We start from the raw sequence: 17,159 nt of genomic DNA, 5'->3' as shown, positions 1-17,159 counted from the left end.
TGAAGAAGCTGCTTTCATACTTGACCTTTCCTGCAGGGTCTTTGAACATGTATTTTTATTTGTATAGTTATGTTAAGATAGTTTTATGGAGCAATTGGTTCAGGAACAGACAAGAGAGGGAGCAATTTTAGATCTAATTCTCGGTGGAGAACAGGATTTGGTGAGAGAGGTAATGGTGGTGGGGCTGCTTGGCAATAGTGATCATTCTAGAAGCACAGTCCAGATGTATTCCATGCATTAAGAAAGGTGGAAGGAAAGCAAAACGATAACCGGCATGGTTAAAAGGTGAGGTGAAAGAGGCTATTTTAGCCAAAACATCTTCATTCAAAAATTGGAAGAAGGATCCACCAGAAGAAAATAGGATAAAAAGACATTGATAAAACAGGCGAAGAGAGAATTTGAAAAGAAGTTGGCCATAGAGGAAAAACTCACAATAAAAACTTTAAAAAAAAAATATATCTGAAGCAGAAAGCCTGTGAGGGAGTTAGCTGGACCATTAGATGATCGAGGGATTAAAGGGGCACTTAGATTAAATGATTTTGTTGCTTCAGTGTTTACTGAAGAGGATGTTGGAGAGAGAACCTTTTCCGGAATGGGTTTCATGGGTGATGATTCTGATCAACTGAACCAAATCACAGTGAACCTGGAAGATGTGGTAGGCCTGACTGACAAACTGAAGAGTAGTAAATCACCTGGATTGGATGGTATACACCCCAGAGTTCTGAAAGAACTAAAAAAATATTTCAGACCTATTAGTAAAAATGTGTAACCTAGCATTAAAATCATACAGGGTACCTGAAGATTGGAAGATGGCCAATGTAACTCCTGTATTAAAAAGGGATCCAGGGGTGATCCAAGAAACTATAGACCGGTGAGCCTGACTTCAGTGCCGGGAAAAATTGTGGAAACTGTTATAAAGAATAAAATCACAAAACATTTAGACAGACATGGTTTGATGGGACACGGCCAACATGGATTTACCCAAGGCAAGTCTTGCCTCACAAATCTCCTACACTTTTTTTTGAAGGGGTGAATAAACATGTGGACAAAGGTGAACTGGTAGATGTAGTGTATTTGGATTTTCAGAAGGCATTGGACAAAGTCCCACAAGAGAGACTTCTAAGAAAATTAAAAAGTTATGGGATAGGAGGTGATGTCCTTTTGTAGATTGCAAACTGGTTAAAAGACAGGAAACAGAGAGTAGGATTAAATGGTCAGTTTTCACAGTGGAGTGCCTCAAGGATCTGTACTTGGACCACTGCTTTTCAATATATTTATAAATGATCTGGAAAGGGGTACAATGAGTAAGGTGATCAAATTTGCAGATGACACAAAATTATGCAGAGTAGTTAAATCTCAAGTGGATTGTGATGAATTGCAGGAGGACCTTGTGAGACTGGAAGAATGGGCGTCCAAATGGCAGATGAAATTTAATGTGGACAAGTGCAAAGTAATGCATATATGGAAAAATAACCCTTGCTGTAGTTACACAATATTAAGTTCTATCTTAGGAAAGAGATCTAGGCATCGTAGTGGATAGTATATATGTACATATGTTCTTATGTTCCTGATTTATGTACATATGTTCCTGATTTATGGTTCACAGTTACATTTAATTGAGTTTATGAAAGTTCTCTTTTAATAGTTTTCCTGTATACTTGTGTTAATGTATTCTGCCTTGAGGCGACTGTTTTTAATGTATTTCCGCCCTGGAGGCGACTGTTCAGTTCCTTGTAAACCGGTGCGATATGTATTCTTTACAGGAACATCGGTATATAAAAATTAAAAATAAATAAATAAATAGTATATTGAAACTGTTGGCCCAGTGTGCTGTAGCGATCTAAAAAGCAAACAATGTTAAGAATTATTAGGAAGGGAATGGGAAAATAAAATGGAGGATGTCATAATGCTCTGTGTTGCTCCATGGTGAGACTGCAATTCTGGTAACTGAACCTCAAAAAGGATATCGCTGCAGTAGAGAGAGTACAGAGAAGGGCGACCAAAATAAGGGGCATGGAATGACTGCCCTATGAGGAAAGACTAAAGAGTTAGGGCTGTTCAGTTTGGAGAAGAGATGACTGAAGAGGGTATATGATAAGTTTACCAAATCATGAAGGGACTTGAATGAGTTACTGTAAATCAGTTATTTACTCTCTCAAATAATAGGACCAGGGGGCACTCCATGAAGTTAGGAAGTAGCTCATTTAAAACAAATCAAAGAATTTTTTTTTTCACTCAGTGCATAGTTAAGCTCTGGAATTCATTGCCAGAGGATGTGGTTACAGCAGTTAGTGTAACTGGGTTTAAAAAAGGTTTGGATAAGTTCCTAGAGGTTAAATCCATAACCTGATATTACGGTAATTAATAAGCAATAGTAGCTTGAGATCTATCTAATGTTTGGGTACTTGTGACTTGGATTGGCCACTGTTGGAAACAGGATACTGGGCTTGATGGACCCTTGGTCTGACCCAGTATGGCATGTTCTTATGTTGCATGTTGTAGTTTGTCACAAATATGTAATTTTATTACTATATTTGTTTAAAATGGTTGTGCCTCGCTTGGAGCATATCATTCAAATGGCAGGTTGTGAATTTTAGTGAATGAACACCAATGCCCTTTAAAAAAAAAAAAAAAAAAAAAATCACCAAGGCACCTAGATCGCTCAGCTTCATATTCTGTCATGGTCTGAAATCAAATTGTAACCCACAGACAAGGTGAAACTTAAGAATCAGGAAATTATACTCAAGTTCTTATCTAGAAAACCATAGGAAAAACTCCAGGTCTTTTTACTTTTTTTTTTTTTTTTTTCTAAAAGATAAAAAGTTTGTGTCTTGCTTGATCTCCATAGGTTGACAGTTTCACAACATTGGTGTGTCAGTAAAGAACGTCCTTGTTCTCACGCATGTTCTGCATCTGTGCAGGGTGGAAATATTTTACAAACTGCCTGGATGATGCTGACCTAACCTAACCTGCCCATCAGATGTTAGGGGTGGTTACCTCTCAGCGTACAGAAGGCCAGGCTAAATAATTGAAATCAAATTCTGACAACCAGAATATAATGTGAAACAATGATGGGGCACTGTTTCTAGAACCCAATACAATTCTTGCTGCACTGTACAATTAAATGCTCCGTTCCTTATCCTACTGCTAGACCAGTCATCAATTTAGGGATTCCCTCTTCCGCCGTCGGTGGAGACAGAGACCACTCCTCCTCAGACTTTCGGGTGATATCAGGTCCATTATAAGAGAGGTGTGGTTGTAGGCAGCCTTCAGCAGAGGTGGATTGATGGAGCAGGTCTCTTTCCTGGTGTCACCTATTGCTGGCTCCTGGAACTGCAGCTGCTTCTGCTCCCAAGACAACTCTGCGAGCGCTCAGGCAGTGCTCCCAGCTCCCTAAGGGAGTTTATGGTATGGCAGCCCTTGGAGGGGGCTCCCCCCCCCCCCCCCCCCCGAGTAAATTTTTTTGCTTTGCTCCCTTGCTGTTCCCCTTCCCACCAAAAATCATCTTGGGGTATGTTGGCCTGCTAGAGGCATTGTGGCTGGCAGTGTTCCTGACTGGGGAGGAGGCCCATGCTGCTGAGAGCATCCAGGGAAGTCATGCTTGGAGGGATATTGCAGCAGGAGGCATGTGTGCACGCATGGCATGTCAGCAAACAGACTAGAGTTAAGGACCATCAGACTAGCTCTGGTAGCCTTCCATCCCCTAATAATAGAAAACCCAGTTGGGATACTCTCAGACAATGCCACAGCAGTGGAGTATGTGAATTGCCAAGGAGGGACCCACAGTCAGACTCTGGGCCATGAGGCAGCATTGATCTGTGTTTGGGCAGAACAGAACTTGAGCCTTCTGTCAGCAGCTCATATTAAGGGAACTTAAGCAAAAACAAGCTGGACCCAGGGGAGTGAGAACTCGGTCAGGAGGCATTCCTCAGAATCACCACGTAGTGGGTGCATCCAACCATGGATCTGATGGCAACTTGAATCAACAGAAAGGCAAGCAGGTTTTTCAGTCGAAGGAGGGAGCTGGGCTCCTGCGGGATAGTCACATTGATTAGTCCCTGACCAGAGTAGAGCCTGCTGTATATGTTCCCCCCCATTGGTCCCTGAGCAGGAGAATTCTGAAGAGGATAGAAAGCCATCCAACACTGATAATCCTGATAGCATTGGATTGGCCAAGGAGACCATGTACAAGGATCTTCAGATTATTGCAGACAGACTCCTATGCCTTCCGAAGGAACAGGGTCTATTGCATCAAAGTCTGGTGATGCTAGCAAACCCAGCTTCTTTCTGTCTTGTGGCATGACCCTTGAAAGGGCATGTTTAAGCCGTAAAGGATACTAACCAGTAGTAATATCCAATATGCTGAGGGCCTGAAAGATCTTTACATCACTGGCCTATTTTGGTATATGGTGGTACTTTGAAAGCTTCTGTCAGTAAGGGGATTACTCGCCCTGGAAGGCAGACATAGCAAAGATTCTGAACTTTATCCAATGAGGTCTAGATAACTGCTTAGCCCTCAACGCCATAAGGGTACAGATAATTATCTACTTTTTTAGCGGCCCAATAAAGACCAAGTATTTAACTACACATCTGGATTTAAGTCACTTCCTGAAAGGGGTAAAGTGAATCAGACTGCCCTTCGGCCCTCCCATTAATTTGGTCCTTAGATAGCTAGGAAGGCCTCCTTTTGAGCCACTAAGGCAAACTGTCCTCAAGGATCTGTCCTTAAGGATCTGTCCTTGAAGACTGCCTTCTTGGTGGTTGTGTGTTTGGCAAGACAGATCTCCTGAACTAAAGGCACTCTCCTGTAGAGATCCTTTCTTGGACTTCTCTGAGGATGCAGTCAGGCTCAGGATAGTTTCTCCTTCCTGCTGAAGGTGGTGTCCAGGTTTCATTTGAACCAGACTATCGCCCCACCAGCCTTTAAGAATGGCGGAAGAGGGAGCTGCACCACTTGGATGTCAAACAGACACTGCTAAGATACCTGAAAGTCACGACTGCTTTCGGGAAGGCAGACAGGCTTTTCGTACTGTTTGCCAGACCATGCAGAAGCGAAGCGGCCACCAAAGGTGATGCTGGCCAAATGGATCAAGGAGGCCATTGAATCAGCATGGCTATTGGGAGATAAGTTGATTCCACCAGGACTGCGGGCACACTCATCGAGAGCCCAGGCAGCGTCCTGGGCAGAAGTGTCAAAGGTGTTACTGGAGGAAACTTGCAAGGCGGCCACTTGGCCCTTCTCGCATTCCTTAATGAAACACTACAGATTGGCTGTGCTGGCCAACTCGCACACAACGTTTGGGACCTGGGTGCCAAGTGCTGCACTCGCCGTCTCCTGTCCAACAAAATAGTGGCTTTGCTATGTCCCTAAATTGATGACTTGCCTGAATTTTCTTTCCTTGACTACTGCTAGACCAGTCTAGGTCCCCCCTGGCAAGGGCGGGTGAGCTATTTATACAGGGATAAAGAAATCCCCATTTTCTTTTGTTGTACATCCCATCCCCGGTGGGGGGTGTAGGTGGACTCGAGTCTGTATATTTTCTATTGTCCTTGCCTATCCTTTACTTTCTTTGTGTTTTAGAGGAGCAAAGCCAAAAAAAGGGGGAGGAAAAACAGACATGTAAATTGTTTTAAGTACATTTCGAGCACAGACAAGTCCCGGAAGGGATAAGGGTCGGTTAGCCTACGGACCACAATCTGGAGGGTCATTTAAGTCCTCTCACCACACTGTTTCGTTTGTTTTTCACTTATTTACCGGCCTGCCATCTCCAAGGCCACTGGGCATGGGTCAGCTCTGGCAAAAGACTACTGGAGGCTACCTCACTCTTTTATAATGGACCTGACATCTCGCAAAAGTCTAAGGAGGTGTGCGGTCTTTGTCTTCACCAGCAGCGGAAGAGGAAATCGCTAAATTGATGACTGGCCTAGCAGTAGTTGAGGAAAAGAAAATGACCAGGTAAGATATAATTTAACTTTTTATATATAGAAAAAAACATGTCACGCAATTTTCTTGCTTTCAGAGCATATCAGTATCTCCTGAAAGCGGCTGACATGAACCACATCAAGGCCATGGAAAAAGTGGCCTATGCCATGCTGTTTGGAGAGCACCTGCAGCAGAATATCAAGTCAGCAAAGGAGCTGTTTGAGAAATTGGCAGAAGAGGGGTCACCAAAGGGTCAGACGGTACGTATATAGCAAAGGTAAACCATGACACACAGCCACTGGTAACTACTGTAGAACGTGGACACGTTAATCTTCTGCTTTTGATTGAGATTCTAGGATGCGAAACAGGAGCTCTGTGTGTCCTTTGTGTAACTGTTAGTGTGCACGTGAAATCAGTCACCACCAAATAAATGTGCCACAGGTTGTGTTCCTAAAGAGCTTTCAATATCCTCCAGTGACTTAGGGACATTTTTCAAAAGCTATTTGCCAAAGTAAATGGCTTTTACAAAATTGCCTACCCTGTATGCAGATAAAAGAAGGCAGGTTCTACAATGCATGATTTTTACCCATGTTCTTAGGCTGGGGGAGGCAACCACGCTTGCATTTTTTGCATTTTAAAACTACATGCATTTTGTTTTGCCCATAAAAATATCCACAGAAAAAGCAGGCACATACTTCTGTGGATAACTTTTTTTTTCTAGGCAGTTTTGTGCAATTTCCCTTTAAGAACTAGTGCAAACTTGGCAGATAAAAGTACCTGTACTTCACACCTGTCTACAGCTTGGAAAAGTGCCCATGTACCCGTGATGTTTGATAACCCAGCCACTTGTGCATGGTATTTTTCTTGCTTCACACAGGGCTATCGAGACTATTCTGAGAGTTTTGTTGAAAGGATCCTCTGGGATAAAATTTCTGTAAGCTGCTCAGCTGCCTGCCAGTTAATTGAATTAAGGATAATTTTCAGCCACAGTCTAGCTAGGTAGATTGCGACTGAAAATTGCCCTAAAGATAGGCAGCTAAAAATAAATCTTAACTGCTCAGTGGCTTTTTGAACATGGACTTCTACCAGCTTATTCCACTGTTTACTCCAAGCTGAAATTGGATCATTGTTACTTGGTTCTCTCCCACGTCCCTTGGAAGTGCTGCAGTACTTACCATTCTAGAAATGCAACTCTGTTAAAGTTTAAAAGTATTATGAGGGCAATTTTTGAAACATTTTACGTTGGTAAAACAGGGTTTGGAAAATTTTCCAGCCGCTGTGCAGGTTTATGTGCTTACTTTTACCAGGGAGGAAGAGTGGAGATTTGATTTTAAAATCTCCATGTATACTTGGTGGACCTGACCATACATAACAGAATTTCAGATTGGATTTATTAGCTTTATATTTCAACTTTCAGCCACTTCAAAGTAGATTAGGATGGTAGTCCTCACATATGGGTGACATCAGGATGGAGCCGAATCAAGGAAAACTTTTGTCAAAGCCCAGCATAGCAGCAACCCTGCATCCAGCCTTCTTTTTTCCGCACAGCAGTAGCCACGCGGGTTAAGGAGCTCTTCAGATATTCCTTACAGAAATTCTCCTCACAGAACTTCTTCAAGAAAATTTCAAAATTTTTACCCCACAGGGGTCCCCCTACCGATAACTTTACTCCGCAGTTGAACGGTAAGTTTTTTATCTGCTTGCAGTTGATTCCCGTCGAGTTTTTCCCTCGCAGCCTACTGGCCATTGACCGCACCGCAGCTAAATTTTGTCAAGGCCATGGAGTCTGGTTTGTCTGTGCCCTGGCTGCACTTGAACAATGTCCATCACTGACCCTCATATGGTCTGCGTGATGTGTTTGGGGTCCGACCATGATGTCCTAACTTGCACCAAATGTGCCCAAATGACACCTAAAGGTCGCAAGGCTCGACTGGAGAAGATGGAACATCTCTTTTGGTCTAAAACCCCGACTCCATCGAAAGCTTCGACGTCGACCGAACCAGTGCCGTCTACTTCGCACCAGCACCGTGAAATCGCTGCTGTCCGACCGGCTTAGACGACTCCGCGGTTGTCTACTCCTTCTGTCTCTCTGCAGGGAAAAAGACCGGGGAGAACACCGTGAAAAATGTCGACACCACCATCGAAAAGCTCAGGCCACTGATACAGGCAAGTCCTTGGCATCATCATCGTCTGAGCCACCGACAAAAAAAATCCCATCCAGAACAGGCCCCATCCTCTTCTGTGGGTCACCAAGGTCTCCTGGACAGGTGCCGGGAGCTGCGATTCCAGTTTCACTGGTGGACCCTCCGGCTATTCCAGTGCTGCCTCCTACTCCGGAACCGGGGCTCCATGCTCCAGGTTTCCGTGAGGAATTGGATCGGATGATCCAAGAGGCCATCGCAAAAGCACTCCAGAGGTTCAAACCTCCATCGATACCTGTGCTGGTTCCCGAGCCGGTCACAGACCCGATACCCAGGGCTCTAGCTCCGCTACTGGTTAGAATGGATGCATTAATCAGTGCCCTTCCACCGGTGGATCCGAGGAAGCCGGTGGCCCCAATTCCTTCCACACAGATACCCTTATCAGATGAAGAAGAAACACCGATCTCCATTCCACCCTCTGGAGTGCTGCCACCAACGCGTCCATTGATGTCACCAATTCCATCTGTGCCCCCGTCGATGCCTTCAGTCCCACCTCCGATTCCATAGATGCCTAGGCCTGGACCTTCAGGATTAGCACAGTTTCTCCCATCTGATCCCATAGGAGCTGGTGACGAGCCTTATGATCCCTGGTCCGATGACAGGTCCCAGGACACTGATGATCTACCTTCACAGCCCTCTGCTCCTGATGAAAGAAGACGTTCTCCTCCAGAGGACTTATCTCCTTTATAAAATTAATGAAAGATGTCTGAAACAATTCCATTTCAGGACTCCAGGCATAAGATGCTGGAAGTACTCCAGTTCATTGATGCTCCTAAGGAAATCATGTCTATTACAGTACATGAGATCCTTATTGATCTATTGAAAAGAAGTTGGGAGCATCCAGGTTCTGTACCTCCTGTCAATCGCAAGACAGATGCAACTTACTTAGTACATTCAGCTCCTGGCTTTCAACGATCACAGCTAGATCATCACTCGGTGGTTGTGGAGTCAGCCCAGAAAAGAGCAAGACTGTCCAAGCCTCATTCTTCTATACCTCCAGGAAAAGAACAAAAGTTCCTGGATGCATTGGGCAGATGTGTATTTCATGGTTCAATGCTAATTTCTCGCATTGCTTTCTACCAATTATACATGACACAGTATAATAGGGACCTGTTCAAAAAGATCCAAGATTTTTCTGAATCTCTTCCAGAACATCTTCAAGACCAGCTGTATACCCTTGCTCAAAAAGTCGGTGACTTGATGCTGGCAAGCATGAGGTCCGTGCTGCATATGACATCTTCGACACTGCCTCTAGAGTCTCTGCAGCAGAAATAAGAGCAAGAAGATTGGCCTGGCTCAAATCTTCAGACCTCAGACCAGATGTACAGGATAGTTAGCTGACTTACCATGTGCTGGTGATAATCTTTTCGGGGAAAAGATTCAAGAAACAGTGGCGCAGCTCAAGGACCACCATGAGACTCTCAGCCAACTCTCCTTAGTACCTTTTGATTACTCTTCCTCTTCCAAGAGATCTTTCAGAAGAGACTCCCAAGAGGCCTGCATATAAACCAAGGAGATATTTCCCTCCGGCTTCCAGAGGTCGTCCCTCTAGGCCTAACTCTGACAATATCAAATCTACCTATGCCATCTGTCACTTCAGTTAAACCAGGAGCACTATATTTCCAAGACTGGTGGGTACCAATACCTAAGGAAGAAATTAAGAGGGAGGAGGGGTGGAAAGGAGGGGAAGGGTAAATCAGAAAAAAGAGCAAAAAAGAAAAGGAAGACTAGGGGTAAAAGATACAAGGAATTTGTCTCTCTCTAAATTTAAAAAAGTGAGGAAAACCGAAGTCTGAGTATACCAATTGCAATTTATTTGCTTTCTAAGGGATTTAACTGTTTCTGTTGCAATACATTTGGAGAAGCATTGCCACATGATGTGGTTTGAAAGTGGTGTCTAGAGAATGAGTCTTCGGTTCTTTTTTGCATGGCAGTACTTTTAATTTTCCCCTAGATTCATCAAAAAAGAAGCGGGGACAATAGTGGGCAACCGGCCGCATCACGGTGCTCCAATTTCCCCTGCCGCAGGCTGTGCCGCACACTATCTCCCCCATAGCGCCATGGGAAAAGTTGTAATTATTGCCCACAGTGCTGCTGGGAGAACTCTGCCCAAACCCCGCCCACACTCCTCCCCATCCCCTAATTAGATTAATACTATCGCAATACCGGCACATCGCAGAATAAAGAATGACCCTGTTTGGTGGTAGGTAATATTTTCTAAGACTGTTTAATCCTTTTGGTAAAAGAGGGCAATTTAAATGCAATGTTTTTCACTCGTTTTTATTTTTGTTTATTTCTGCACTGAAGAGTATGTATTTTTATCACTGAGCACTGCAGTGCAGCAGAATAGGTGAACTCCCAGGAGAGGGAGATGGCAGCAGTGAAGGTTTGCTGATTAGTTCCTGTACATACCCAGATCAGTCCAGACTCCTGGGTTTTGCTTCCCCTCCAGCAGATGGACAGTTTTACTGCCACTTAACACAAGGTGCCACCTGCAGTTCCTCAGTATTGATCTGTATTTCTCTGTCTCCAGCAGGTGCAAAGCCTGCAGTCTGAGATTGAGGTTTATTTTTATTTTTTTTAAACATCCAGGTTTGCTTGCCTCCCAGGGGGTCGTTACGTCCTGGAGGGGCTATTCTCCCCCCCCCCCCCCCCTGTTAGGTGGACGAGCAGGAGGTTGGAGATCTTTTGTTGCTTGGTCCTTTGTCGCTGGACAGGATAGAAAGCAGGAGGTTCCAGTTTCCTTACCCTGAAGGAGGAACAGCCTACTGCTGGTCTTTTAAGGGAAGTGTTAATTTTTATTTGATTCCCTGTTTAAAGTTTGTTTAAAAAAAAAGAAGACTAAGGAAAGGAAGGGGTTGCCATGGGAGGGCAAGCTTTGCCCCAGTTCTTCCTTACAGACGATTGGGTACAGAGAAGGGCTACCAAATAAGGGGAATGGAACAGCTCCCCTATGAGGAAAGGCTGAAGAGGTTAGGGCTGTTCAGCTTGGAGAAGAGACGGCTGAGGGGGGATAAGATAGAGGTCTTTAAGATCATGAGAGGTCTTGAATGAATAGATGTGAATCTGTTATTTACACTTTCGAATAGACTAGGGGGCATTCCATGAAATTAGCAAGTAGCACATTTTGGACTAATTGGAGAAAATTATTTTTCACTCAACGCACAATTAAGCTCTGGAATCTGTTGCCAGAGGATGTGGTTAGTGCAGTTAGTGTAGCTGGGTTTAAAAAAGGGTTTGGATAAGTTCTTGGAAGAAAAGTCCATTAACTGCTATTTATTTTATTTAACATTTTTATATACCGACAATCGTTGGGAACATCTTATCGGTTTACAGGAAAAACAATGCAGCAACAGGCTTTACAATGAACAAGGAGCTCAGGGTATTAACTCTAAAAGGTATCCAAAACCAAATGAGGAGCTATGTATGGAAAGCATAATTATAATAAATTATATAAACAAATGTAAAAACATAATTACATAAGCAAGAAAAGACCTGGAAAGCTATTTACATTTATAGGGTGCGTCGCTTTGACTTGATATGAACATTGAGAGAAAGTCATTGGGGGGGTAACGGGAAATTAGAGGCAAAGGCTGTTGGAACGATGTGTATATATCGTTCCAACAGCCTTTCAGAACCAATGTCAGGAAGTATTTCTTCACGGAGAGGGTGGTGGATGCCTGGAATGCCCTTCCGGAGGAAGTGGTGAAGACCAGAACTGTGAAGGACTTCAAAGGGGCGTGGGATAAACACTGTGGATCCATAAAGTCAAGAGGCCGCCAATGAAGAGTAGGTGACTCGCCAGAATGATGGCTACTGCCTGGAGATAATACCCTTATTCAATAAACATACACATGGTTACTGTGACTCCAACATCGCTCTAAGCTACAACAGCAAGAGGAAATGTGGAAAAAAGGATTTGCACTCACAAAGATGGGAGTAGCTGGCTTGTTACGGCGGTTACTACCCCAAACCAAATAACCAAATTACTACCTCCACCTTCCTCTATTCCTGATGCCTTTCAACTAGATTGATCACTCCATTCTTATACTTCACTTTCAATGCATATCCAGCATAGTTCTCTGCTTCAATGGCAGGGGAGAAGAAAAACTGTTACTTCACACATCCAGCAGAGCTCTCTGCTTCAACGGCAGGGGAGAAGAAAAAAGGGTTCGCACTCACAAAGCGGGGAGTAGCTGGCTTGTTACGGCGGTTACTACCCCAAACCAAATGTACCTGATACTTCACTCTCGACGCATATCCAGCATGGCTCTCTGCTTCAACGGCATGGGAGAAAGACTGATACATCACGAATTTCCAGCATAGCTCTCTACTTCAACGGCAGGGGAAAAGAAAAACTGATACTTCACGCATATCCAGCATAACTTCAACGGCAGGGGAGAAGAAAAAAGGATTCACACTCACAAAGCAGGGAGTAGCTGGCTTGTTACGGCGGTTTCTACCCCAAACCAAATGTGTCTGATACTTCACTTTCGATGCCTATCCAGCATAGCTCTCTGCTTCAACGGCAGGGGAGAAGAAAAAAACTGATACTTCACGCATATCCAGCATAGCTCCCTGCTTCAACGGCAGGGGAGAAGAAAAAAACTGATACTTCACGCATATCAAGCATAGCTCCCTGCTTCAACGGCAGGGGAGAAGATAAACAACCAATAAGGGCTGTATAACATAATCTGGGTAAAAACAAATAAGCATGGGTGTAGCTTGCTTATTGCGGCGGTTACTACCCCTACTACCTCTAACTAATCAAGCTAGATATTTCACTTGGATGCAGCTCCATCACCGCTCTCTACATTAATGGTGGGGGTGGAAGGGAAATAGAACCAAGAGCTAAGAGAAACAGATAAGTATGAGAGAAAAAATGAGTGAAGCTTGCTGGGCAGACTGGATGGGCCATTTGGTCGTCTTCTGCCGTCATTTCTATGTTTCTATATAAGGAAGGTTGGAGAAGGTTAGGGTTATTCATTTGAATGCCTGCTTGAAAAGCCAGGTTAATTAATCAAGTTTACTTAGGGAATAGTCACTGCTATTAATTGCATCAGTAGCATGGGATCTTCTTAGTGTTTGGGTAATTGCCAGGTTCTTGTGGCCTGGTTTGGCCTCTATTGGAAACAGGATGCTGGGCTTGATGGACCCTTGGTCTGACCCAGCATGGCATGTTCTTATATGTGAGGGTTTTGATTTGTCCGTAGCTGGATCCCATATCCAATTAAAATCGCCTCCCACTATCATGCAGTCAGCCATATGCGGACAGAGCTGGGAATTTAAAGATGTAAAAAAGTCGTGATTATAGGAATTTGGTGCACGTACATTGCAGAGAATTAGTGATTTACGGTATAATTCTGGAAATAAAATCAGGTAGCAGCCAGACGGGTCTGCGATTTTTCTTATTTTATCACAAGTGGGACGTTTTTCCTAACCAGTATGGCCACCCCAGGTGAGCACGTGGAAGCCGAGGAATACTTTACTTCTTCCGCACACCCTCTCTTAAGTTTCCGATGCTCCTCTGCACTCAAATGCATTTCCTGCAAAAATGCGATATCCGCATGTTGCCTATTTAATGCAGTAAAAAATTTGGAGCGCTTAATAACAGAGTTTATGCCTCAAACATTCCAAGAAATAAAATTTAGTTTCCTGGGTACCATAAGAACAATTATGTGTTACCCAGGGCAAGATCTGCTAGACATCATTCTCCATTGTAAGGGGGACTGCCCAGCCTAGACTCCCCCCCCATTTCAGCTCCCACAAGGCTAAGCCCCTCAAGCTACATGTGCAAACATGAGCCCTGCATACAAAAACTGTCAGTATTGCTAATGTTCCCTCAACCTTCCCAAATGATGCCCCCTCCCTGTCCCTGCATCCCCCTTCATATCTACCCATCATTCACGGAAGTGGGGGAGATCACTCCAGATGCCACCAGGCCTCCCCTCCACTACCCTTTGTACATGACCACTGTGCGCCCCATATATGAGACTTTATACATTCCCAGAGGTCTCACATATCAAGTAACAGAGTAATGAACAACATGCTAACCCAAAAACATGACTTCAAAAATAGTTAAACAACCGGTGCCAGTATATATGTAACCATCAGTACGTTTGTTGACATCCAAACCTGATTGAGTCCGCACGGAGGAGGCTACCCCCGCTGTGGTCTTGTTCTAAAAGATCGTACCAAGTTATTTATTTTATTTATTTAACGTTTTTTATATACCGATGACCGTTTGCACGTCGTATTGGTGTACATTTAACGCAAAACATGGTAGGCAGAGCCTTTACATAGAACAGTAACTATAACAATTAAAGTTGCAAGGCATTACAAGAGCAAAGGTATTGCGAGAGAGAGAGTAAACAATAATTATAATAGTTGTGAACTAATGTACAGTGTATATATACAAGAAAGCATATTTACAAGAGAGCCAAACAGTCATCTGGACAAATGGATTTCATACATTATATGGAGGGAGTAGAGGGAGGGTAGGCTTGTTGAAAGAGCAAAGATTTTAGTTTCTTTTTGAATTTTGGTGTGGATGTTTCTGTGCGGAGATCTGGAGGGAGCGAGTTCCAAAGAGTGGGGGCAGCGAGGGAGAAGGCTCTGTTCATTGTATGAATTAGCTAATAGGGTTTGATAGAGGGGGAACGGAGTGTTCCTTGGAGGGCAGGACGTGTGGATCTAGTGGAGGTGCGAGGAAGGAGTGGGGGGCAGAGCCAATTGAAGTTTTCATTAGTGATACTTTTGTGAATGAGGGATAGCGTTTTGAAGAGGATACGTGATTGGATAGGTAGCCAGTGGAGATCAAAGAGGGTAGGAGTGATGTGATCTCTTTTTCTAGTGTTGGTGAGGATACGTGCGGCAGCATTTTGTAGGAGTTGTAAAGGTTTGGTGTGGCTGGAGGGGAGGCCGAGGAGGAGAGCATTACAGTAATCGATTTTGGAAAGGATGATAGATTGAAGTACTGTGCGAAAGTCAGAGAAGTGCAGGAGGGGTCTGAGTTTTCTGATAGTTTGTAGTTTAAAGTAGCAGTCACTTAAAATAGCTTTGATGTGGGGTTTGAATGAGAGTTGATTATCAAGGAGAACACCAAGGTTACGGATATGTGGGTGGAAGGTAGTGGAGGAGTAGGATAGGGGAGGAGAAGGAAGGGGTAGTTTAGAGGAAATAAGGAGTTCAGTCTTTTGAGGGTTGAGAGCAAGATGCATGTCAGTGAGGAGTTTGATAGCGGTCAGGCATGATTCCCAGTTTTGGAGAGCTGAGTTTAGAGAGTCAGAGAAGGGGAAGAGGATTTGTACATCATCTGCGTAGATGAAGTGTTTGATGCCAAGATTAGTGAGGAGGGTGGTGAGAGGAAGCATGTAGAGGTTAAATAAGGTAGAGGAAAGAGAAGAGCCCTGGGGAACGCCCTGATCCAGTTTGTTGGCATCAGATTCGTTATCAAGGAGAACTGTGAATTGGCGATTATGTAGATAGGATTTCAGCCAGGAGAGTGCAATTCCAGTGATACCAATACTGTTGAGGATGTTAAGGAGGATGGTGTGGTTGATGGTATCGAAAGCTGCAGAGATGTCTAACATAGCAAGGAGGTAAGAGGAACTAGTGTCAGTTCCCTTGATAATGGTGTCAGTAAGGGAGAGGAGTAAGGTTTCGGTGCTCAGGTGCTTTCGAAAGCCATGTTGCATGGGGGGTAGAATGTTATGCTGTTCAATGTAGTCAGAAAGGCGAGAGTTAACAAGCTTTTCTAGAGTTTTAGCGAGGAGGGGAAGGTTGGAAATGGGTCTGAAGTTGGAGAGGGTGGTGGGGTCAAGATTAGGTTTTTTGTGGATAGTTAATAAAAAAAAAAAAAAAAAAAAAGAAAGAAAGAAATATGGGGCATATATGCCAGGGTCTTGCATTTCAGCATTAAGTTCAACTGGCCCTGCCCCAGCCTGATCTGGCGTTCGCGTCATGTCCTCATGTTGGGGGTTTGTGCTGAAATGAATGTAGTTAAGAATTTTTTAGCTTCCTGCACTGTGTTTAGCCATTTGGTTTCTCCTCCATGAGTGATTTTGAGCCTGGTCGGATATAAAAGCGCTGGTTTAAGGCCCAGTTGATACATCTGAGAACAAAGAGGAGAAAATTCCTTGCGGAGAGCGGAATCTTTAGCAGAGTAGTCCTGAAACACTAGGACTTTCTTGCCTTCATACATGAGAATTTTCCCAGCTCTGAGTGCCTGTTGTAGTTCCACTTTTTGGGCAAAATTAAGGAGTCTGAGAATGACCTCTCTAGGCCGGTCAGTGTTCTCCCTGCGTGGGCCCACCTTATGTGCGCGTTCAATGCGCAGACCGCTGTATTTACTTTCCATATTCAGCTCCTTGTAAAGCCAGGTTTCTAGAAATGGCGCCAGTTTACGATCTTCCACCATCTCCGGTATGCCTCCCAGCTGTAGATTGTTGTGGCGGGAGCGGTTTTCTAGAACTTCAATCCGCTCCTCGTGTCGGGCCAGCAGGCCCTGCAGCTCTGATTTAGTACTGGTGAGGCCGTCCTGCATGTCAGATATGGGCTGCTCTGCCTCGATCATGCATTTCCCCATGCCCGTTTATGGAAGCAGAAACATCGTCTATTTTGTCAGCCAGCTTTTGAAACTCTGGTTCCAAAGCGGCCACAACTATGGCCTTTAAATCTTGAATCGCCATCGCCTGGGCTGCCTCCGGCATTCCCTCCACCCTGCCGTCGGCCATTTTTGGGGAACTCTGTTTCGGCTTTTCTTTTTCTTTGACCTGTCGCGGCGGCCTCAAGTTAGATATTGGAGTTAGATCTGTGCCTTCAAGTTAGATATTGGAGGTCAGTAGTTGTTCCTGTACTGAAAAGTAACGTTTTGCAGGCAATTTCAGCGGTTAAAGTAGGTGGGCGGTGGATATGGGCCCAGGAGAGCAGCGGATCACATCTCTCTGCTCTCACGACGTCGCGTGAGCTCTGTATTTTTTAGATTAAAAGTGCAGCCCCTGATGCAGGCGTTAGTCATAACATGGCCATGTCAG

The 17,159-nt window shown here is 44.3% G+C and overlaps 1 protein-coding gene across 3 annotated transcripts in view; it reads left to right on the top strand.

Moving 5' to 3' along the window:
* The window catches only part of SEL1L (SEL1L adaptor subunit of ERAD E3 ubiquitin ligase), a 132,917-nt gene that overhangs the window by 32,264 nt on the left and 83,494 nt on the right, over nt 1-17,159 (top strand). For all 3 annotated transcript variants that reach the window (XM_029597721.1, XM_029597720.1, XM_029597722.1), the window contains exon 6: nt 6,021-6,183. In XM_029597721.1, coding sequence (XP_029453581.1) covers nt 6,021-6,183 — 163 coding nt within the window. The remainder of the gene's footprint in view (nt 1-6,020; nt 6,184-17,159) is intronic.

Source organism: Rhinatrema bivittatum, chromosome 4 (genome assembly GCF_901001135.1).
Source record: "Rhinatrema bivittatum chromosome 4, aRhiBiv1.1, whole genome shotgun sequence".
Taxonomy (NCBI): domain Eukaryota; kingdom Metazoa; phylum Chordata; class Amphibia; order Gymnophiona; family Rhinatrematidae; genus Rhinatrema; species Rhinatrema bivittatum.
The sequence above is the reverse complement of the archived record's forward strand: the minus strand, read 5'-3'. Positions and strand labels throughout refer to the sequence as shown.